Genomic DNA, 23980 nt, shown 5'->3' on the forward strand with positions numbered 1-23980 from the left:
CCAGAGCTGCCACATTGGGGTTAGGAGGGGAGGCCTGCTGGACTTCTGGAACAGAATGTCAGTGTGGTATGGGCACCAGGAGACGCTGCAGTTTACTAGGTAAGAACTCATCCGTGACACTGATTACATTCTAGACTCCACTTGTGCTAAGACCAGGCCTCTTCAGACACACACTGGGACTGTTTATGTACAGTGGTTTTTCAGGTCAAATACCAGCACCAACCGTCTTCCCTCAGTTTCATCCCACGGGAAACAGGCCTTGCCTCTCTTCTGTGGACACCTAAGCAGCTCCCAGGAGGAAGTCGGGAGCGGACAGATTCAGGGAAACAAGATTAGGAGCAGAACCAAGGCCCAGGAAGAGAAGCCAGAGTGTTGGTCCTGCTCACAGAGCGGCAGATCTGCGTTCCGCCGCAGCGGTAAAGTGTCACCGGGTGAACTCTGGATTTCCTCCCGCCTTTATGCTTTTCTCTAGGTTTCATGATTCAGTTATGAGGAGCAGCATTGGTGTTGAGACTGTCAGGGGACACTCTGGATGGAGCCTTGTATGTGACGGTCACAGAAAGTGAGGGACAGGGACCAGTCTTCTCCATGGTTGTAGCGGAGGGCTTTAGTTAGGCACAGGACACACAGGCTCAGCTTAGGAATTTTAATTAAAATCACTCGGCTCTTGAGAAGATACCATCTGGCATCAGGAAGCCCGAGAAGCCGGTGGCACACTGGCCAGGTGCTGCTCAGCATGTCCCCTGTGGTCGCTAACTCCTTCGCAAATCAGCCCTGGAGAGGGGTGGGGGCGGTCAGGGCTCCTCAAGCATCAGGTTTGATCTGCTCCATGGGCTTGAGGTTGGGGGACACCCTAAAGGGGCAGGCTGTGGTGGCCTTGACGTCGTCCACGGACGAGCCCTCCCACAGCTCCGTCAGCGTCAGCCCCTTTTTCCGGTCCACAGTAAACACAGCCTTCTCAGTGATGATGAGGTCCACGCAGCGCTTGCCGGTCAGCGGCATGGTGCATTTCTCCATGATTTTGGGCTGCTTTGTCTTGGTGCAGTGCTCCATGGTGACCACCACTTTGGTCTTGTCACTGGACACCAAGTCCATGGCCCCGCCCATGCCCTTCACCTTCTTGCCTGGCACCATCCAGTTGGCCAGGTCGCCGTATTTGGAAACCTGCATGGCACCGAGCATGGTCAGTTGGATGTGTCCCCCGCGGATCATGGCAAAAGAGTCATCGCTGGCGAAGAAACAGCCCCCGGGAATCACGGTCACTGTCTGCTTGCCCGCGTTAATGATGTCGGGATCCACGTCTTTTTTCGAGGGGAACGGGCCCAAGCCCAGGATCCCATTTTCACTGTGCAGGTAGACCGTCATCTTGGGGCTGATGAAGTTGCTGGCCAGGACAGGGATCCCGATGCCCAGATTGGCATACATGCCGTCCTCGAACTCGAGAGCCGCGCGCTTGATGATGCGTGTCCTGGCTTCGGCCTGTTTCTTGTTCATGGTCGAGGGCGGGCTGTCGCACGTGGTCAGGCGCTCGATGCGCTTCTCGTACTTCGGCCCCTTGATCACTCGGTCCACGTAGATGTTGGGGATGTGGATGTCCTCCGGGGCGAAAGAGCCCACGTCCACGATCTCCTCCACCTCCACCACCGCGACGTCCGCGGCCTTGCACATGGGCACGTTGAAGTTGCGCGCGCTGCCCCGGAAGATCACGTTGCCCGAGCGGTCGGCCTTCCAGCCCTTGACCAGGGCGAAGTCGGCGCGGATGGCGTGCTCCAGCAGGTAGTGGCGGCCTTTGAACTCGCGCACCTCCCGCGGCTGGCTCAGGGTGACCAGGTGGCCGTCGGGCGAGTACCGGATGGGGGCGCCCCCTTCCTGCACCAGCGTGCCGTAGCCGGTAGGTGTGTAGAAGGCGGGCACGCCGGCGCCACCTGCGCGGATGCGCTCGGCCAGGGTGCCCTGAGGCGTCATCTCCAGGTCCACCTGGCCCGACAGGTACAGCTGCTCGCACAGAGCGTTCTCCCCCAGGTACGAGCACACCACGCGCCTGACCTGCTTGGAGGCCAGCAGGATGCCCAGGCCGAAGTCATCCACGCCCACGTTGCTGCTGATGATCTTCAGGTCCTTCACGCCCTTGGTCTTGAGTGCGCCGATCAGGTTCTCGGGGATGCCGCAGAGCCCGAAGCCCCCGAGCATGACGGTCGAGCCGTCCTTGACGCCCTCCAACGCCTTCACCGGGTCCTTGTAGAAGCGGACCCGCCCGCAGCGGTCGCTAGCAAAGCGGAGGACAAGGCGGTGGGACAGCGCGGGCTGTAGGCGGCGGGCGGAGACCCCGCGCGGGAGCGCCCACGCCAGAAGCCTCAGCGCCGCCATGGTCCACGGGCCACGCGGTTCCCAGGACCGGGACAGAGAGGGAAAGGCCAGATGCACCCTGTGAGCCTGCCCCACGCCGCCTCTGCGCTGCGTCATAGAGCAGGGAGGACACCGACTGGGATCGCCATGGGTCTCACTGGCTGAGGACACCCTTGGCCATCCCTGCCTCCGGCCTGTCTGGCAAGATCTTGGACAGACACTGGAAACCCTTGCAAATGCTGCTGACAACTGGCAGTGAGTTCTGGGGCCCCATGGTACCCAGAAGAACTCACCTGGGGGCGTGGTTAGGATCCCCTACTGGAGGGGCTGAAGTTAGCCTGGTCTTTTAAAACCACAGTCACATCTGTCACCCACTGCTTTAAACCGCTCTAAACTCTCCAAGCACTTTGCCAGTTTTCCCTAACTCAGAGTGATCCCTGCCACCTCTCTGCGCTCTCCTTCCAGTTTTCCCTCCTGCCTTTTGTTGGACGTGGGACCGGCCAGTCTCCTGTCCTGCTGTCCTGCTGTCCTTTCTGTCCTCACTGCTGACAGAAGGAAAGTCCCGGGAAAACCCTGCGAGTGAAGCAGTGAAATTAACCTGTGTAGACACGAGACTGAGGCTCAGGTGCTGAGTTCCAACACCGCGGAGCAGGGACAGCCCAGACCTCTGCACTCAGAACCTGGGGTACAGATCCCCCACCCCCCCTTCCTACTGCAGAATCTCTCAGACTGGAGGCAGGAGCCTGGGGCCTCCCCCTGTCCAGGACCTCGCCACTCTACCCACTGAGTCCTCAAGTTGGCCAAGCATGGTCCAGTGAGAGGGCTCCGTGTACTAGGCTGGCAGCCTCTGCTGGAACCTCCTCCCCCCGCCCCTGGGGCAGCTTCCTGCTAAGCCCCGGAGCCTCACCATCCTCAGTTTCCACATAGAGGCGGAGTCCCAGGTCCTTGTTATGGTTCAGCAACCATCGGTCACTGGCTGCTGTGATGTCCAGCACCAGCCAGCCTTCGTCCCCAGATCGAAGCGTCTGAAGATCCAAAAAGAACAAGTCAGACTCCCTGTGGACATGAAAGAAGAATTAACCAAGGGCTGAGGTTGGCGTGGCTGCCTGTGTCTTGTGCCTGCCTGGGGTCCTCTTTCAGAGCTGCTTCCCTGCTTGGCTCTGGACTGGCCTCCTTTGGTACCACAGTCCACTGATAACCAACCCCTGGCATTTTACTGTGTCCGTGTGCCACTGATGGGACACTGGCTCAGTGGCTCAGTACGGTGGCCTATTGAGGGCTCCACAGTCACAGTGGCAGGGCAGGGAGTTCCAGGCCAAGTCCTTTTCTCACTTCCTGGCACCTCTCTAGGAGGCGCCCTTTTCCTTTCTTGGAAATGCCCCCTCTGGACAGACCCGCCAGAGCCTAGACCATGAGACCATGAGGCGAGGTGGGCATCTGGGCAGAGCGAAGGTACCTGTTGGAGTGCTCCTGGACCACCTCGAACATGCTGACATGGAGAGTTGTGTTGAGTGGGTGGGTGCTGGGTTCTTTATATATCCGGAACTCAGCCGCTGTGACAGCCTCCCCAGCAGGGATTTGGGTTAGGTCAAAGAGGAATTCCTTCCAGTGTGGCTCCTGGTAGTCCAGGGTACGGTCTCGCTCCACTGGAAGACAAAATGGGAGTGAGGTCATCACCGGGAGTCAGGATGGCTTGTGCTCAGAGTAGGACCCCAGGCAGCCTGAGTGGGGTCAGCTCCTGCTCTCCACACAGGCTGTGGTCTGCTCTGGGAGCACACCAGGCCCCAGGAGGCAGTGTAGTGGGAAACTCAGCAAGAGCTCAGCAGGTCCCATCAGTGAATCAAAATGTCTTCTCTCAGAGCTCCTGAGCCAATGGCAAGATGGACATTGGTCCCAAGGCAGAACACTATCACAGTTCCAGGGTAAAAGCCTGTCTACAGGGACATCATTGGCTGAATTTCAGTGGGACAGAGGACACCCAGAGCCTGCCCTTGATGAGAGGGTGGCGTGGGGGAGCTCAGATGTGACAGCTGAGCTGAGCTGTCAGTTCTGTTTGAATTTCCCTCTGTGTCCTGGGAGAGGGATGTGCAGAGTGCAGGCCACATTACAAAGTCGGCCGCTGAAGGACCTTAGGAAATGGAGGGACACCCAGTGCCATCAAGCAGGGGATCAAGGGAAGGAGACAGGCAGACTGCAAGAGGAGATGGTGACATCTGAAGTGATGGACAAGAAGGTGTCTTGGCGGTGGCCAAGCATGCTCTAGACAGCGGGGAGTTGTCTGTGGACCATGGCTGTTGGCGTTGCAGTAGGTTTGGCTGGAATCCAGGTCTGCGAGCAAGGCTGTGCCAGTGGGAGTCGTGTGGTCTGAGAGGTTCCCTCCAGGACCCGCTGGAGGTGAAGGTGATGGCAGTCTAGGCTGACAGCTGAGGACGAGCTCCGGCTAGAAGCTGACCTTGCTCCCCATGGTAAAGGCCAAGGGTTTAGAATAAGATATGTGCCCCAGCTGCACAGATGTGCTCAGGATGGTATATTTAGGGTAGCCTCACTTCAGCTGCTTGTCACTTTCAAATGCCAAAAATCTGTGTTTCCGGAAAGAAGGGGTGGGGAGCCGCCCAGCACTGTCCCCAAAACCCAACAGAGATTTTAATTATATGTTTTAGTCTTTAAAAAAAAAAATCCTCTCTGTGGCTCTGGGCTCAGTGACCACAAGCCAGGTTTTAAAAAGCACCAGGATGAGTGGATGTGAGGAGTACTTCCTGTCCTCTCCCTAGAGTCCTGGTCTAGTGATGGATGGAATACAGATGTGCTGGGCAGAGCCAAGGAACAGGCACATCTGGGGAGAAGCAGGTGGAAAGGGAGAGAAAGGAATGGACAGTGTCCCGCAGCATCTAAAGATGATGGGGACACAGCACATGCCCACCCAAAAGTCAAGAGAGAATGTGACAGGGCATTGGCCCCTCCTTTTGTAGGCAGACCTCACTGAGGGTGGGTTCTGAACCTTGGCCTAGTTTTTTTCCTGCTGTGAACACCTATCCTCACGTGTCCTCCTCCATACCTAGCTACTTACACACCCACAATGTTGGTGACAATTTCTTTGGGTTCAGGAGCTGCATGCAGGCACCTGTGCCACATGCCCGTGCTCAGGCCCTGATGTACAGGATAAAGTGGGTCCAGGCTGTTGCCTGGAACAGGGTGTGGTCAGATAGGGCCCCTCAGGCACATCTCCTCCCCACCTTTTTCAGAACAAAGTGGGGCACACGTGCATCCTGGGAGCTTTCTCTGGGGACTGACCCAGAGCTCTGTGGTCACCCTCCCTTAATGACGTGTGTGGCCTACACAGGGTGTCTTGAAATTCTCTTGGATTGAACTGGCTGTCACTTCCAGACTTCTGTGCTATGGGTTTGTGAAATCAAGAGCCAGGGATTCCAGCACAGAAAACTCTGCCTTGGTTGTACCAGTCAAGCAGTGGATCTGAGAATGTTTCTGTTTATTTGGTTTGATTTTTTTTTTTTTTTTTTTTTTTTTTTTTTTTTTGAGACAGGGTTTCTCTGTGTAACAGCCCTGGCTGTCCTGGAACTCACTCTGTAGACCAAGCTGGCCTCAAACTCACAGAGATCCACCTGCCTCTGCCTCCCCAGTGCTGGGATTAAAGGCGTGCCCACCACCACCAGGCTGATCTGGGAAGTTTTTAGACAAAGAGACACTGCTGGAATTGGCTCAAGGGAAGCACCCCGTTTCTTTGCAGAATGGTGGATCTGCAGCTCCTCTGTGCTTACTAGGGTTTGGAAAGCTGGGGGGCACCACAGAGCATTTGCTGGGGCCTTGTTCTCCCCATGGGACTCCTTGAACAGCTGTCTCTGCTTTAGTCACAGAACAGCACTGTAAAGTGTAGCTCGTTTGCTGCGGCTGCTCCCAGGGTCATCCCCTGTATGAGTTTAACATGTCTATGTGAAGTGAGCACACAGGGACCCTTTCCATGCAGGGCTGCAGAAGTGCAGGAGCTGAGGGATGAGCAATCGCCATCTGAGCTCTAACTTCTCACTTTCCCCATGTATCAATGTGATAGCCTTCACAGAGCCCCATCAGAAGGGTGTGCCTGAAAGGCAGAGGTACAGAAGAGCAGGAGACGACACATTCAGTTTTCTCTTTCTCTTTTTCTCTTTCTTCTCCTCCTCCTGCTCCTCCTCCTCCTCTCTTTTTGAGACAGGGTCTCTATGCAGCCCTGGCTGTCCCAGAACTAGCTATGTAGTAGACCTGGCCGTCCTTGAGCTCACAAAAATCCTCCTGTCTCTGCCACCTGAGTGCTGGGATTAAAGGCGTGTGCCACCACTCCCCGCTCAATTTTATTTTTCTAAACAAAAGTATGAACAAGAAACCATGTCATGAAAATGTGAGCTCGAAGGCACACGGAAGGTTTCAAGGTGCCTCCTTTGCACCCATCTGACCTTTGGCAGTTCCCTGGGATCTGTGTCCTTGCTATGTCAAGAAGCTTCAACACGGTGTCAAAAGAGCACCATGAAAAGATGTCCCTTTCCATGTATGTCCAACCCTCACCTTCCCATAAGTTAGGCTCTGGAATCTCCCAAAGATGCCGAGACTCCAAGAGGCAGCCCCTCAACCATGCTCCGGCTGGGACAAGAGCACTGTGGAGCACTGGGACTTTCGTATACATGTGGGTGCAGAACCCAGGAATCCTAGCTCTCAGCAGGGTCCCTTCCATCACAGCAGCCTGACACCATGTGCTCATGAAAGCCGTGGTGCACAATGAGTTAGAATTAGTGAAAGCAAGACATGTGACCAGAGGAAATACATACAAGCCCCTGCTTGTAGAGTCCACTGAGCAAATTTGAGAAAGGGCATGGTGGTTTCTTGGGTTTTTCCAGTAAAATCCTGTTGCTGGCTGTAATGCTGGTAAAACTCGGTCCCTGGAAGATTCAGATAGACTGGGGGACAAACTACCCATTTCCTGGCCACTGTCCTGCATCCTGACCATGTGAGATATGCCTTGCCAGGAATTGTTGGAGGCGACTCCAGAAGAGGTGGTGATGTTTGGAGTGAGGTCTCTGAGTAAAGTATCTCTCCCTGTGCAGTTAATAATGGATAAATGGAGGGGGGGGGGTCCCCAGAATGTCACTTGGGGGTATGTGGGAGAAGGTTCAGGGTGTTTTCTTCTCACAGTTCTGACAGCTTCATAAAATCCTTCAATTTTGCTGGCAAAATGGCCCAGAGGTTAAGCATATTGACTGCTCTTGCAGAGGACCCAGGTTCAGTTCCTGGCACTCACTTGTCAGCTCACAATCGCCTGTAACTCCAGCTCCGATAGATATGATACCATCTTCTGCCCAGAGAGCTTCAACACAAACATTGTGCACATATATGCACACACATACTTACACAAGATAATCATTCAGTTTCTGCATTGGTTTTCCCTGGTAGTATTTACAAAGATTACTTAATTTATTCATCACATTTTAAAATTACAATCATTCACTCAGTGTGTGTGTGTGTGTGTGTGTGTGTGTGTGTGTGTGTGTGTGTGTATCTATCTATCTACCTATCTAGATATACATACCCACAAGCATGGTATACTTTCCTATAGTCACAGCAGTCTAGAGGCAGAGGAAAGAAGCTACTGAGTTCAAAGCTAGCCTGGGTTATAGGGTGAGCTGGGCCAGCCTGCACTACAGTGTGTCCTTGGGGGTGTGGGAGAAGTGGGATTGGGGAGAATGCAGGGAGTATTGTGGGGCCACTTCACGTTCTTGACTTTATTCTGAAAAATTTAACTGTTTAGGTTATGAGAACAGCAAAGATCTCTTATTCCTTCTGTAAGTTCTGCTACTGATGTTGTCTGAACCCCATCGAGACTATCATAGGAAGATGAGGTCAACACCAGTGCACCTGAACCAGGCTTATCTCTCCAATGCCTGCCTTCTGTTCCAGGCTGTAGTCCAGGATCCACATTGCATTTCCTTCTCTTCTTTCTGTGGGCTCCTCTGATCGGTCACAATTGCTAGTCTTTCCTTATTTCTCAGTACCTTGGCACCTTTGAAGGGTGCTGGAGGCATGCCTCAATCTGAGCTTGCCTGTGCTCTGGTGAGAACCATGATTATGCACTTTGGGGAATGGCACCAGTGACCATGCCTTCCTCAGGGCATCAGATTAGACAACATGGTGTCCTTGACCGTAACTGATTCCTTGGTGGCTGCCAGAGTTCCTCATCTATGATGTTACCATTTTTCCTTTTGTAATACGGGGAAGGTATTTTCAGGCTTTTCTTGTTATTTTAAATGTATGTGGGTTTTTTGTTTGTTTGTTTTTTGCTTGCTTGTATGTCCATGCACCACATGTGTACCTGGTGCCTGTGGAGGACAGAAGAGAGCATCAGATCCCTTGGAATTGGATTTACAGATGGTTGTGAGCTGCCATGTAGGTGCTGGGAATCAATCCTGAGTCCTCTGGAAGAGCAGCAAGTACTCTTAACTGCTGAGCCTTCTCTCCAGCTCCAGGATGTGAATAACTTGTTTCTTCTTAAATTTGTGATAACTTTAGCATCCACAAGTAAATCTTGCCTGCATCACTCCACAGTATCTGCAAAGTATTGTGTTTCCTTCCTTCCTTCATTCCTTCCTTCCTTCCTTCCTTCCTTATTTATTTATTTATTTATTTTTGGTTTTTTTGAAACAGGGTTTCTCTGTGTAGCTTTGGAGCCTGTCCTGGAACTCACTCTGTAGACCAGGCTGGCCTTGAACTCACAGAGATCCACCTGCCTCTGCCTCCTGAGTGCTGGGATTAAAGGCGTGTGCCACCACCGCCCGGCCCTTTACTCATTTATTAAGAGTTGTCCTTTCTCTTAGTTATATTAGCATCATTATGGATTAATGGATGTTTATTTAATCCCATACGCTAACTCCAATACCACTGCTCCCTTCCTCCCCCATTCCCTTCCTTCCTGGCACAGGGTCTCTCTATGGTAGCCCAGGCTGGCCTCAAATTCATGGTCTTCCGAAATTCTGAGACCAAGTGTGCACTGTCACACGAGAGTCCTTCTTTCTCTGTTGAGAATATGTCGGCATCATAGTCTCCATCAAATGCCATAGGCTCCGTCTCTCCCTGGAGAGCTCGGCTTCCTTTGCTGGAGGGATGTTTGGAAAGCAGGTTGCTCATGACTGCTGGAGTGTCATTTTTACATTGACTCAGTGGCTGGAGTCAAGAAACAAGCTAGCCCACACCTGAGCATACACCTGTGTTTCTGTGTCCACGTGTTCATGATGACAGAGCTCTTGCAATCAGCTGAGCTCAGACTCTGACCTCCAGTCCCAGTCTGGAGTGGAGTTACTTTAGGTGTGGTGAGGTCCCTTGATTAAAACCCTCCAAGAGTTGCTCAGTTTGGGTGTGCTCCTCATCCATAGCTCCCCCGAGTCAGTCTTGTTTGGGCTGGTCTGTCACAGGCACTGTCCTGTACAGTGTAGGGTGTTGGATGTCCACCGTCTTTGGCGGGATCAACTTCCCCTCCCCATTAGCAATGGCCAGAATTGACTCGAGATATTGTCCAAGCCCCCCAGGAGGCAAAACTGACTCTGGTTGAAAAGCACTTCCTTTGAATGATGCCAGACCTCCCTCTTCAGCCTTGCCGGCTTAGGATGTGCCATCTCTACGTGGTCATCTAGTAATAATCAAGAAAAATTAGAAATGTCTTGACTTCCAAATTCAACTTTCAAAAAAAAAAAAATGTCCCACAGACAGTCACAAAAATACATACAGAGCTGTGGACAAGGTTATTGCAGCATTAGCTGACCAGAAACAATCCAAACATCAGTAGGAGACAAGCTGTGAACTGAGTACACCTTCTCAGTGGGATGCCACGCAGCTGGGAAAATCACTGAAGTATGTAGTCTGTAATCTGTCATCTGTCAAGACATGTTCTCTAGAAATATCACTTTAGAAAGAGCATGGGGCGCAATGTAGATAATAATCCTTTATCTAAAAAAAAGATAAAAATAGAAATACTATGAATATATATATATATATGTATATACACACCATGCATACAGGCACATATGTAATTGTTGCACATGTGTGATATATGCATGCGAATGTATGGGTGTGTGTGCCTGTGTGCACACATGTGGAAGCAGGAGCAGACACTGGGTGTCTTCTGCTATCACTCTCCATGTCCTGTCTTCAAGAACGGGTGTCTCATTGAACAGCAAGATTCCCAGTGCAGCAAGGCTGGCTGGCCAGCAGGCTGCAAGGATCTGCCTGCCTCCACCTCCCAGTGCTGAGGTTACAGCACATACAGCTGTGCTCAGCTCTTAACATGGGTGTTAGGGATTCAAACACAGGTCCCCATGGGCACAGCAAATGACCCTAACCACTGAGTTACTGCCCCAGCTCTGTAACTGTATATTTTAAATAGGGAGCTAAGCCACAAATGACAAAAAAATTACTACTTTTGAGTGGTGAAAGGGGACAGAGACAGAGTGCAGGGCATGGAAAAGGGAGTCAGATCACTTGCAAGGCTCCTTGCTTTGCACATTTTGTAAAGATGTCACAAAACATGAAACAAACACCAATTCAAATACAAAAATAAAGAGCAAATCTAGCAAAATTCAAAGCATGGTAATTGAACTAACTGTATATTAAGTTGGTGGCTTAGCTATAATGAGGAAAATTATTGGGGTATGACTTTAAACCAGAGCAGTTTGAATCTCCATTCCTAGTGAAAGAGTAAGAACAAAATAGAGGGACTGGAGATGGCTCAGCAGTTAGTGCACTGGTTGCTTTTGCAGAGAGCCTACGTTCAGTTCCCAGCACCCAGCTGGCAACTAATAACTGTTACTCCAGGTCTAGGAGGTCTGATGCTCTCTTCTGGCCTCCTCAGGTGATCCCAGCACTCGGGAGGCAGAGGCAGATGGATCTCTGTAAGTTCAAGGCCAGCCTGGTCTACAGAGTGAGTTCCGGGACTGCCAGGGGGATACACAAAGAAACCCTGTCTTGGGAGGGAAAAAGAAGAAAAGGAAAAAAAAAACCCAAATATTTTTTTTTTTTTTTAAAGAGTCCTCAGAAGCCAGCATTGAAAGGGCTTCAGAATGGCCAGAGGGACAACGAGAAAAGCCTGAGGCCCTGAGTTTGAATTCCACATTAAAACAAAACCAAAGCCAGGTGCACACCCCAGCACTGGGGAGGCAGAGGCAGGCGGATCTCTGTGAGTTCGAGGCTAGCCTGGTCTACAGAGTGAGTTCCAGGACAGCCAGAGCTACACAGAGAAACCCTGTCTCGAAACAACATCAACAAACAACAAAAGCAAGCCAGGCACAGTGAGAAGGGATTCTAACCTCAGCACTGGGGAGGTAGAGGCAGGCGGATCTCCCGGCTTTACCTGGCCAGCCAGCCTGGCCTAATGGGTGAGTTCCAGGCCAGGGAGAGATCCTGTCTTAAAAAACAAACAAGTCGGCCGGGCAATGGTGGCGCCCGCCTTTAATCCCAGCACTGGGGAGGCAGAGGCAGGCAGATCTCTGTGAGTTCGAGGTCAGCCTGGTCTACAGAGTGAGATCCAGGAAAGGCTCCAAAGCTACACAGAGAAACCCTGTCTCGAAAAAACAAAAACAAACAAACAAACAAACAAACAAAAAAAAACGAGGAGAGCACCTGAGGAACAATACATAAGGCCATCCCCTGACCTCTAAACACACATGTAGGAATGTACATACCATTCATACACACCCCCCCCCAAAACACCACATAGGTTAACACTCAGCAACTAAACAGCATGAGACGTTGCTTGCCTGTCACAGGCGCCTCCGCTCGGCACTGCCGACATTGGGGCAGATATTCTTTGTTATGTGCATCCATCCTCTGTACTGTAGGCTTGGAAGCGGCATTCCTGATCTGTCAGATGCCCACATGGACCCTCTCCCCTCCCTAGCTGCAATAACAGACAAAGACTAGACATTGCCTAAGATCCTTAGGGAGGCAAAATCATTCCTGCTGAGAACCATGGTCTACAAATGACTCTAGCCACCCATGTTCTATTTTAGAAACCTGTGGGCCAAGACTGTAGAAAGAGAAAGAACTAGGCCAGAGAGATGGCTTGACTTCCTCCACAAATCTAACAGTCACAGTTTGATCCCAGGACCCACAGTGGAAGAAGAGAATCAACAACCAGAAGTTGTCCTCCGGCCTCCAAATGTGCACCGTGGCAAGGGTTTCTCTGCACACATGCGCACAACAATAAATAAAATATTTTCGATTTTTAAAAAAGATCTGTTTTTCTTTTTAGTTGGGGGGAGGAGTATGTGCACATGAACGCAGGCATGCTTGGATGCGACAAGAGGGTGTCCGATCCCCTGGAGCTGGGCGGTTTTGATCAACCCAACTTGAGTGCTGGGAATAGAACTCAGGTCCTCTACAAGAGAAGCACATGCTCTTACCTGCTGAGCCACCTCTCCAGCCCCAATTCCAAACAAAACAAACAAACAAAAAACCAGAAAAGAAAGAACCAGCATTCAGAGAGGTGAAGGAAGAGCTGTCCTAGCAGAGAAACCCTGAAAAACACAGCGTCGGTGTGTATGAACCCTAAAGAAGCCGGCGTGGCTGGAATCCAGCAGCAGGGGCTGAGGTACACAAGAGGACCACAGAATAACAGGAAAGGCCGGGCCATTCACAAGACACTCTGTTCCTTACCTCAAATAACTCAGCACAGTGATCCCAGCCACCCTGTGACCTGGGAAGAATTCTATCCGGTTCAATTGTTGCTGCTGCTGTGACGGTCTATGACACTCAGAGGCAAGCCTCTTGCTACGTGGGCAGCAATGTATGTCTAGAGTTTCCAGCCATGGGGTGGAGGAAGAGGAGGCTCAGTGTGAAACCACTCTCACTACAAAAGGAAGCCTGGAGTGCAGATCCCCACAATCCACATGAAAGCCAGGCAGCTCGATGGCCGCCTGCAGTCGATGCTGAGGGCAAGGTGGCCAGCTAGCCGAGCTGGAATTGGCAAGCTCTGGGTTCAGGGAGAGACCCTGTCAACACCTAAGGAGAAGAGTGGTCAGAGAAGGTTCTCAGTGTTCACCTCAGACCTACATATGTCACACACACCTGCCCTCACACATGCACACACACACACCTGCCCACACACACACACATTCACACACCTGCCCACACACACACACACACACCCCCCCCCACCCACACACACACACACACACACACACACACACATTCACACACCTGCCCACACACACACACATTCACACACACACACACATTCACACACACACACACATTCACACACCTGCACACACACACACACACTCCACACGAAAGGAAAATAGAGTCTCCAGCAAGGACTCTAGACAGGTAGCTCCACAGAGCCGAGAGATGGGGGGCCCTCAGGATGGGGACATACAGGCTGCCCTCTGCAAAGCTGTCAACAGGGAAGCCGAGTTTACTGAGCTGCCTGAGGCTTTGAGAAAACAACCCTAGAACCCTTGGCCTCCTTCTCCAGACCCTGATAAAACCAGCTCCAGATGCCATGCTTTGGGAGAAGGCCCACTGTGGGCAGGAGGTGGCTTCTCTGGCCACAGCAGTGTCCACATCCTGCCCGTCTGCATCTGGAGCCCTGTGCCCATCCAGCCAGACTTAGACCTCCACATGCCAAACCTTGCGTTGATCAGCAAGACACCCACAAAATGTTTCTCCTAGACAAAGTTAGATTCACTCAGACAACCTAAATCTGTCCTGCTCCTGACCAGAAGAAACACCCCAGAAGCTACCCCCTCCTCCTCTGCTCAGAGTGGCTGGCCCGGGAATGGGGCCTTCTCACTAGTCCCTCAGGGCCCACGGGAGAGTTAGCCTCCTCTCTGTCTTAGGCCCCCACCCTACCCCCTACCCCCGAAAGCTGCCTCCTTGTGCCTTCCGGCTGAGACCCACCCCGCATCCCAGTCTCCTCGAGCTTGTTTTCCTAGGTTGCTCTCTCCTGCCTGACACATTTTCTTTTTCCTCAGCCCAGCCAAAGAGCCTCCTCAACTTCCTCGACTCCTTTCACACCAGGCTGTCTTCTGTTCCCTCGTGTCAGTGGGGTGCGTCCCCTCTCGATGGTGAGCTCTTTAGGGCAGTAACTGAACATGGCTGGTGGATGGATGGACGGCAGCAGCCTGTTCATCAAGCCATTGTGTTCCAGGGACAGAGAGTGACCTTCTGTTCTTCCCCAGGACACTGGCTCAGTGTCCATCACTCACAGCTCCTGGGGCTGGGGTGCTACTGCTGGTCTGAGCGACAGCCACGTCACAGCGAGTCTCCATCAGAGGCCACCGGCATCTGCACTTGCTGTGAGATTTGCCTCCTTCCCTGGCGGGGGCCTTTGAGGGTGGGGAGAGGTTCCCAGGCCCTGAGGAGGCGGGGCTGGGCACGACTGCCCTATGCTGCTGGTACCAAAGGCTGAGGGCCCCACAACAGACTTATAAGACCCTGGGCTCATGCAGGACCTCAAAAGAGGGTGGGGCCCTGGGGCTGGTGACCTGTGCATTCTGCACCTGAAGGAATGTCTCCCACCAGGAGCCTCAGTGCTGTGGCGAGATCCAGGCTCGATCCTGGGGTATTTTCAGCTGAGTCTCCGCACTGACTTTTTTCACAGGTCGTTTCCATAAACGGCACTGCACACATAATTACTGGTCCAGTCCTCAGCTGGCTCCAGACCCCAAATTAAAAGGGAACACCCGCACAGGCCACCACATCAAGCCTGCCGAGGTAAAAAATAATTCCCAGGAGATGTGAGCAAGGGTGCGATTCCTCCAGAAGAAACTCAAAGAAGAACTGAACTGTGGGAATGTTCTAGAAAGATGTGGTCATGATGACACATGCTTGCTTATTTCCCTATCCCATGACTCACTTTTGGAGAGACCCCCATCATTAGGCAGGGTGTGTAGATACAGTTTGAGTCAGAACTGAGAAGGTCTTCAGGGTTGGGGTTCAGAGGCAGGGAAACTGAGGCAGCGCTCCATTGATGTCATAGATGAGCTCAGGGTCGTACGATACGACTCGGCCATATGAAATGAGTGGCCCTGGAGTTCAACAGGTGGCAGGCTGGGGTGGAGGTTTTGTCCACAAGGACCCTGGAATGCCCGTTGAAACCACCTTTGTCCTGCTGGGTCCCATGGCACTGGGGGTGTGAGGAGACGCTCAGATGTGCTCACTGCTGGCATCACAGACATGGGGATGGCGGGCTCCTATCCCATCCCATGCAGCTCTCAGTGTTCCCTGACTCCTACTGGGCTGTCTCCCTCCCCTCTGCCAGTCTGCCCTGAGCACCTGTCCACGGGGGCTGTGGCACATGGTGGGGTGAGAGCCATGGAGAGTCCCATTCAGGTCATTTCCAGGTTGTTTTCCCAAGGACAAGGACAAAAGGGGGCTATCTGTGACCCCAACTCAGGCAAAGAAAGCCAAGCACCCCAGGAGATGTGCTTGCAGGCTGGGACCTGATCACGGGGAGCTTGCCTGTCAAGGACGGAAGAGCTGAGCTAGGTCAGGTGTATGGAAATCTTGCCCACCTCTTTTAAAACAGGAGTGGAGTTTCTTATCTAATCTCTAAAAATGGAGGTGGGTGGGTGTGGGTGAAGCTCAGTGGTGAGGGCATTTGCTTAGGAAGGGAAAGGCCCTGAATCTGAGGTCCAGGCTGTGCTCACACGCGCGTGAGCACACACACACACACACACACACACACACACACACACACACACACACACACACACACAAACAGGCAGTGGATGAGAACGGGGCTATGCTTTTTTTGGTACAGGGAAGTAGACTCGGGACCTAACACACCCTAGGCAAGGGCTCCACCTCTGAGCTGTATCCCTCATCTCTTTTTCTTTTCCTTTTCAAAACAATTTACTTTTATTCTTGTAACTGCGCGTATGCATGTCTGTCTGTCTGTGGGTACGTGCACTTGAGTGCAGGTGCTCACAGAGGCCGGAGGGAATTAGATCCCAGTAGAGCTGGAGTAACGGGGTTGTGAGCCGTCTGATGTGGGTGCCGAGAACCAAACCAGGTCTTCTGGGACAGCAGCAAGCTCTCTGGACCCTAAGCCACCTCTCCAGTCCTGGTTTTCTGCCTCCCTCCCTCCCTCCCTCTCTCCTTCCTTCCTTTGAGACAGGGCCTCAGTAAGTTTCCCTATCTGGCTTTGAACTCGAAATGCTCCAGCCTCTGGCTCCTGACTACCTGGAACTACAGACATAGAACAGCTTTATTCAAAACCCTCCCAAAAGAACCAAATCTCCATTAATCAGAATAAAATGAACAAGGATCATCTGTGGACCATTCATGCAACTCAGAAGTTAAGAATGATGGAAACAAGAATGCAGGTGATTCTGGAACTTCATGGAGTGGGTTAATAGACCACACACTGGGGTGGCCATACTGCATGATCCTATTTCTATGAAGCTTAGAAACAGGCTTGGGGAGACTTTGGTGATAGGAATCATGGCAGTTGCCCAGGGGGACTGGCTGGTAGAAGCAGGATTCCCAGGGGAACTCATTATCTGATTGTGGATGGTCTGAATTTTATGTAATGAGCCTGTGAAACTTCTGTGAATGGTAGCTGTAAGGAGGGCATAAGCACAGGATGCAGACGAATTGCTGTGTGGCCTTGGGAATATCACCAGCCTCCTCCGAGCCTCACTCTCCTGAGGCAGTACTTTGAATGCAAGTGCAGGAACGGGTGTGGAGGTCTGGCCATGTGGTCAGCGCTGCTATCATCTCAGTCAGCACTGGAAGCCCCTTAAAGACCAACAGCTCCATTTCACAGAGGGGGAAACTGAGGCTCAGAGAGGGAAGCTGGGAAAGGCCAACCACAGTGAGAGTAGTCAAGAGGGGAATTCTCTCCGTGTGAGTCCCAGGTCAAGAGCCCCTTGATCCAGCCCTTCTCAGGTCCTCTTGTTTCCAAATTGGGGGTGGGGTGGCTCTATGTCACCCCTGACAGCCACCTTCATGACACATGTGGTCTCTCCCACTGGAAGGTCGTCTCTGAAAGGACACAGGCAGCGCCTGTTCAGTGTGACTTCCCCAGCAACTAAACCAGAGCCAGGCCTCCTGGCACATAGTAGGTACTGCCTGACTACTTGTGGAAGAAATGGATGAATGGATGAGCAAGTGAGTAAAGAAATGACCGAATTCCCTGGTAAAGGGTCAAAGGACATGACCCTGAGGTCAGTGGTGAGAAAGCATCACCCTCAAAGTCACATGGCTGGCAGGGACAGAGCGGGACCAAGGCCTGGTCTCTCATTCCCTCAGTTCATTGCTGCCCTGCCTCGCCATCTGAGGTCCCAGAAGAAAAGCTCCTGGGCTGGGAAAGGGGCCCATGCACGTGCAGACGGCTCCATGTGGTCCTGCCTGGACTCTGACTGTTGGTGCTATTTGTGCCTCAGTTTCCCCATCCAGAACACAGCTGCCTGCCTGTCCCCTGACATGAGCAGAGCTGGTCCTTCCTGCCCCCTTCCACCCTTGGGAAGGTCTTGCCCAGCCCAGGGATGGGGCAGTGAGGCCAGCAGGTGCCAATGAAACAGAGCTGAGGGTCAGGGCTGGGAGGCATCTTGCTTTTCCGATACTGTCACGGCAGACAAGAAACAGAAGACCACCGAGGGGAGCACCCGATGATAGAGACCAGCAGGGACTGAGGGTGGGGCGGGAGGGGGACAAGATTAGGGTCTGGTGCTGAGAGTACCAACTTAGCTCAGGGACACCAGGGACAGGAGTCTGCTGTCACACTGCTCCACGGGGTCACAGTCATTGACACCCTGGGACGCTGCTGCTGTGGGTGGCATGCTGGTTCCCGGGCCCTGACCTTCAGGCTCGGGCCAGGGCTTGCCAACAGAAGGTATCCGGGTACGTGCCTGACACACAGGGCCTGGTAATCACCAGGTAAGCAATCATTCTAAGATGGGTATAGTGGCGCACGCCTTTAATCCCAGCACTCAAGAGAGAGAGAGAGGGAGAGGTAGGCAGATCTATGTGAGTTCAAGGCCAGCCTGGTCTACATAGTGAATTCCCGGATAGCCAGAGCTACATAATGAAACTCTGTCTTGAAAAAAAATAAATAAATAAACAACAAAACCACTCTAGCTGGGTGAGCTTACTGCTGTGGCCAGTGTATCAAAATAACGATGATGCTCTCATGGGTCACCCACAGTGAATCTGTGTTCAACATAGACCTGTTGTTAACTCCACAAATCCTACACGGGGTGGTTGGGGGGCGGGAGAGGGGGTCAGTGAGTGTGGGGGAAACAGGGTTTAGATGGATGTGGCCTAATGCTGTGTCCTGGTCCTGATATTTATCTTCTCTGGGACCATGAAACGGGATGGTAAAAACAGGTCCATGTACTGTTGCCCCAATCAACCGAGAACTGGAAGGATGTAAAGGTCAAAGGCTAACATTTCTTCTAAACACAGGACGCACCGCCATTGGCTGGCTTTTAGAATCTATTTCTAGGTTTCAGTGTGCACGGGACACAGGCACATGGGGCTAATTTCCCTCCCTCCCTTCTTTCCATCTCTCCTTCTCCCGCCGTCTTTCTTTCAATAAGGTCTGCTGTTACTCTGATGGTCTGGATGGCTTTAAATATATGGTGGAGCCCAGGCTGGCCTTGAAACCATGGCAATCCTCCTGCTTCAGCCTCCCGAGTGTTAGGTTTACAGCTGTGATTCACCACATGCAGCCACATTGATTGTATTGCTTTACTTGCAAAGCTGGGCTGCAGCCGGCAGGGCTGAGGGTGGCCGTGGCCTGGCTCCTGCTCACACTGGGGGTGGGGTGGGGGGACGGCAGTGGCCAGGCCCAGTTCACACTCAAAGGGAAGGGAAGCTGCTTTTCTTTCTGCCCCTGTTCATTGGTCAGTCAGTCATATAACCTTGAGGACAGGTCACTAGGGGTCCCATATATTCATCTATTTTCAGACAGAGTCTCACTTTATAGCCCTGGCTGGCTTGTCTGGAACTCATAGAGATCCACCAGCCTCTGCCTCTGGAGTGCTGGCCAGGGAGTCCCATTTAAAGGGACATATGTTAGGTTCAGACACAAGGGACTCCCCTAAACCTGCACAGCAGCAGCAGCAGCAGCAGCAGCAGCAGCAGCAGCAGCAGCAGCAGCAGCAGGCCCTCCTCTGTGTACAGCACCAGCTCTCACCAGAGCTCTTCAGGTTTTGACCGAGGATGGGGGGTGGGGTGCAGAACATGGGCTGGTGATTCATTCTGATCGGCAGCTCCTCTGGGGACATTCTTGGGCAACTCTATCCTTAGTTCTTAGTCCTAAGCCCTGGGTCAGCTTGTCCTAAGGACTGAGAGGCAGTTACAGCCCCACATGTGGTCTGTCCTAAATCCCCACCCTGCCCTCTGAGCAGAAAGGCCGTATCTAGATCCCTCCTTGGAGCTGGGCTATCAGCTAAAGAGCTGCCTTCCTGCTGGGTTCTGCTCTACTCTACCTCAGCTACCACCAGCTCTGGATGGGAAACAGAGGCTTGGCTGCCCTCTCTTCCTGCCTTCTGGGAGGAAGACAAGTGGCTGAGGACACCCCCCCTGCTGTCCAGTCCCCCGAGTTCCTCTGCCCATGCCCTATCAAAAGCATCTTGGAGGGAATACCACCAGCCTGAGCTCTGGATGCAGAGCTATTTCAGGGCAGCCACTGCCTCTCTGTGTCTCCCTCCCATCCCTGGGCAATGGGCGTAGAGACCATGGCTGTTTACCCGACTGCAAGGAGGACAAATTATGCTGTGCAGGGGCTGATGACCATGGCAAGGTCCTCTCCCTGCTCTCAGCTCAAGGCCTGGTACTTAGACCGACCCAGCCTAGTGTCCACTCAGGCCCCGATCCAGCACAAGCGTCAGCAAAACAGGTGAGGACCTGACCAACTGCGATGAAAAGGTATTCTGGAAAAGTACCTTTCAGACTATTAGAGGTTGGGTCTGGAGAGATGGCTCAGCAGTTAAGAGCACCGGCTGCTCATGACTTCCTATATCTTTGACTCCAGGCCCAGAAGGATCTGACGCCCTCTTCTGCCCCCATGAGGCACTGCATGCACTTGGTACACATACATATATGAAGGTAAAACCTTATATACATAAAGGAAAATATTTTTTAAAGGTGGGGGAGGTAGCTGGAGAGACGGCTCAGGAGTTAAGAGCACTGGCTGCTCTTCCAGAGGACGGGGATTTGATTTTCCAGCACCCACGTGGCTGCTCACAACTGTAACTCCAGTTCCAGGGGATCTGATGCCCTCTTCTAGCCTCTTCCAGCAGCAGGCACGAATGTGGTACACAGACATATATGTAAGCAAAACACCCATACACATAAGCTAAAAAATAAAAGACTAGTAGGAGAAGGTGGCCCTGAGGTCTAGAGAGACATGGGAAAAGGAAGAGCCACACTTTGGGAGAATGGACTCACAGCTGCCCCTTGGACCATTCACTGCCCTGAACACTCACTCCACACCAGACCAAGGTCCAGATATTGGGGCCCAGTCCCACAGAACTACAGTCATGGCTTGGGTCCGTCCACTCCACCTCTTGACAGTGCACCCCACCCACCCGCTTCCTGCTGCCCAGAAAGAACCTGCTGTCAGGGCGTATGGGTCAGCTCTGGTCACTTTGATGATATGACCACAGGTTTCCACGATGAACTTTGTCCCTCTCTTCTGGGCTGCGTTTATCACAATGACAGCATCACGGTCTCTGTTTACTCATCAGTCTTCCGAGGACCAACCTCGACCTGGGCCTAGGAGACCTGGGCATCGCCAGATTCGCACTCCTGGGTGCCTTGGCGGGCAAAGGCCCTGGGAACTCGCGCTAGCCCTCAGACCTTCCAGCCCTGACCCCTATAATCGCCTCTTCCCCGTGGTGCTGCTGCACCCTGGCTCCCAGGGGGCACTACCTGAGGACATTATCCACAGATAGGCGGCTATGCCCACTCCGCATGGAGACTGCTGCCCCCAGGGGCCCTCGCACTCACCCATATTGACGAAGCTCATGACCAGGTCGGCGCGGCCCAAGTGAGGCTGAGGGGGCCCGCCGTCGTCGTCATCGGCCATGGCGTGGTACAGGTCCAGCATGAAGAGCGGCGCGGACGCTGGCTGCCGGGAGGCAGCAGGTGGCACACGGGGTCGGGGCCGCCCAGGCAGCCCGAGCACCGCCAGGATCTCTCGCTGCATGTCTCGGCGCTCGCGCGCTCCCAGGCGACGCTGGGGACAGGTGTGTGGGGGACGCGGGCCGTGGCCGCCGCCCAGAGCGCACAGAGCCAGGCCCAGCAGCCAGAGCGGCCCAGGACGCACGGCCATCTCGGACGCTCAGCGGACGCGCATCCACCGGCAGCCGGCCGGGCCCGGGCGCGACGCCCCGACAGCGAGGACCGGACGGCCCAGAGGATCCCCTGAGTTCGCACCTGTCGCGGGCAGCTCCGCAGCGGCCGCGCACCACGCGATCGGCGGGCGGTCGCTGAGCCCGTGGGTCCCTAGGTCCCGCAGAGCAACTTGGGCTCCCGCGGCGCGGACCCGCCAGTGTCCGGAGCCGGACCTCCTGTGGCCTCGCAGACGGGCGAGCGCCTTCTCGGCCCCGCCCCTGCCCGGGCCAACCAATGGGGGGCTAGGGGGCGGGCCCGAGCGCGGACCGACTCCCGCTCCGGTGTCTAGGCAGCTACGGCTGCACCGAGCGGTGGGAGCGCCTGGTGCGACCCTGAGGTAAGTAACGGGCCGACTGGGGAAAGGCCTTCAAGGGTGTCCTGGGTCCCCATCCAGATGGCGGGGCGCACGCTGGGCTCCGCGCGGAGACCTCGGGGTCTCTGAAGCATGCACCTGTGCCCTAGGCTGGGTGGGTTCCTGAGTCCCCGGGGAACGGTGGGATCCGCAGCGTCGCCCTTCTCCTCGACACAGCGACATAGATGGAGTCCAGACATAGTTCGGCCGTCTGGGCTGGGCTGATGCCAGCCGTGCCGCGAGGGTGGGGCACATTCCGTTGCACACTCCTCGGGTGCCAGGCGCCTTCTCCACCGGGTGGATCCCGTTGCTAACCCAACACGGGATGGACTCTGGGAGCCCCCCGAAAGAGGGGCCACCTTTGCTTAGCTCTTCATTTGTGACAACCTCCAGCAGCTTGCAAGAAAGGGACCCCGGGAAAACTCCTTGACTTACACCTCTTTCTGCATTCCCGCCTCCCATGGCTGCTGCCACAACATTGACTCTCGGTCGTAAAGGTTCCGGCGCGGCTCAAGTAGCACCTAGACCAAGCTGAAAGGAATTGACCAAGAAAGGCGGAAGTCAGTGGGAGGAAAGTACCCAGCAGATGGAATGACTGTGTCAGGCTGGGAGTGTCAGCGGTAGCAGCGTTTCCAGCCTATTCTTAGTGTTTGTTCACACACCATTATGGGGCACACAGCTCTCTCTCTCTCTCTCTCTCTCTCTCTCTCTCTCTCTCTCTCTCTCTCTCTCTCTCTCTCTCTCTCTCTCTCTCCTTTCCTTCCATTTTCCTTCTTTTCTTCTTTCCTTCCTTCCTTCCTTCCTTCCTTCCTTCCTTCCTTCCTTCCTTCCTTCTTCCCTCCCTCCCTCCCTCCCTCCTTCCTTCCTTCTTTCTCTTCTTGGTTTTTTGAGACAGGGTTTCCTCTGTGTAACAGCTCTGACTGTCCTGGAACTCACTTTGTAGACCAGGCTGACCTCGAACTCACAGAGACCCATCCGCCTGCTTCTGCCTCCCGAGTGCTGGGATTAAAGGCGTGGGCCACCACTGTCCAGCAGTCTTTTCTTCTTTTTCTTTCTTTCTTTCTCTCTTTCTTTCTCTCTTTCTTTCTTTCTTTCTTTCTTTCTTTCTTTCTTTCTTTCTTTCTTTCTTTCTTTCTTTCTCTTTCTCTCTCTTCCTTCCTTTCTCTTCCTTCCTCCCTTCCTCCCTCCCTTCTTTCTTTCTTTCAGCAGATTCTTACTATGTATCCTTGGCTGACCTGGAACTTGCCATGTAGACCAGGCTGGCCTCAAACTCATAGAGATATGCCTGCCTACCCTTGCCTCTGAGATTAAAGCATGTGCTATTGTGTCCCGAAAAATATTATTCTTTTAACAGATGGGAAAACTGAAGCATACAGAGGTTAACTGAAGAGCTAGAAGTGAAGGGTGGCTGCTGGCGGGGCTTCCAGGAGGGAGACCATAAAGGGCCATGCATTTGGGCCCGTTATGGATTCTCCAGTGTGGATTCAAAATAAAAATCCAAATAAATGTATAATGGTCACCAAAATATGGTGAGGTGATCTTTCAAAAGTTTGCTTTTTCTTAAATGTGTGCACTTCCTGTGTACAAGTGTCTTCTCCTCTGAGGTCAGAAGAGGGCGGTGGATCCCCTGGAACTGGAGTTCTAGCCTGTTGTGAGCCACCCGATGCTCTGGGAACTGAACCCAGGTCCTCTGTGAGAGCAGTGAAGTGCTCTTAAATGACGAACCATCCATCTAGCCTTGTTTCAAGTTTCAAGTATCATCAACAAAATTCTTCAAGTAATCATCCACAGTCTGTCTTTCATCCAACAGGTCGATCTCCATACTGTTTCAAAGCCCCCCTAAAGACAATGAATGACTGGAGGAGCAGGAAGATTGCTGCAAATTCAAGGCCAGAATAGTTTACA

The 23980-nt window shown here is 53.1% G+C and overlaps 2 protein-coding genes across 2 annotated transcripts in view; both read right to left on the reverse strand.

The window, feature by feature from the left end:
* The window catches only part of LOC114681165 (bone morphogenetic protein 8A), a 29800-nt gene extending 7920 nt beyond the window's left edge, over positions 1-21880 (reverse strand). Inside the window, exons 1-3 of the mRNA XM_037202916.1 lie at positions 21337-21880; positions 3803-3992; positions 3254-3402 (exon numbers count right to left, since the gene is read on the reverse strand). Coding sequence (XP_037058811.1) covers positions 3254-3402; positions 3803-3992; positions 21337-21661 — 664 coding nt within the window. The 5' untranslated portion in view covers positions 21662-21880. The remainder of the gene's footprint in view (positions 1-3253; positions 3403-3802; positions 3993-21336) is intronic.
* On the reverse strand, positions 633-2436 carry LOC114681164 (succinyl-CoA:3-ketoacid coenzyme A transferase 2A, mitochondrial-like). Its single transcript, XM_028854497.2, has one exon. The coding sequence runs from the start codon at positions 2365-2367 to the stop codon at positions 805-807; it is 1563 nt and encodes a 520-aa protein (XP_028710330.1). The 5' UTR covers positions 2368-2436; the 3' UTR covers positions 633-804.
* Positions 21881-23980: the final 2100 nt, after the last annotated feature.

This window comes from Peromyscus leucopus, chromosome 2, assembly GCF_004664715.2.
Source record: "Peromyscus leucopus breed LL Stock chromosome 2, UCI_PerLeu_2.1, whole genome shotgun sequence".
NCBI lineage: Eukaryota > Metazoa > Chordata > Mammalia > Rodentia > Cricetidae > Peromyscus > Peromyscus leucopus.

Excerpts from the sequence above, each read along its gene's own strand:
- LOC114681164 (XM_028854497.2), bottom strand. The coding sequence starts at position 2,367 with ATGGCGGCGCTGAGGCTTCTGGCGTGGGCGCTCCCGCGCGGGGTCTCC.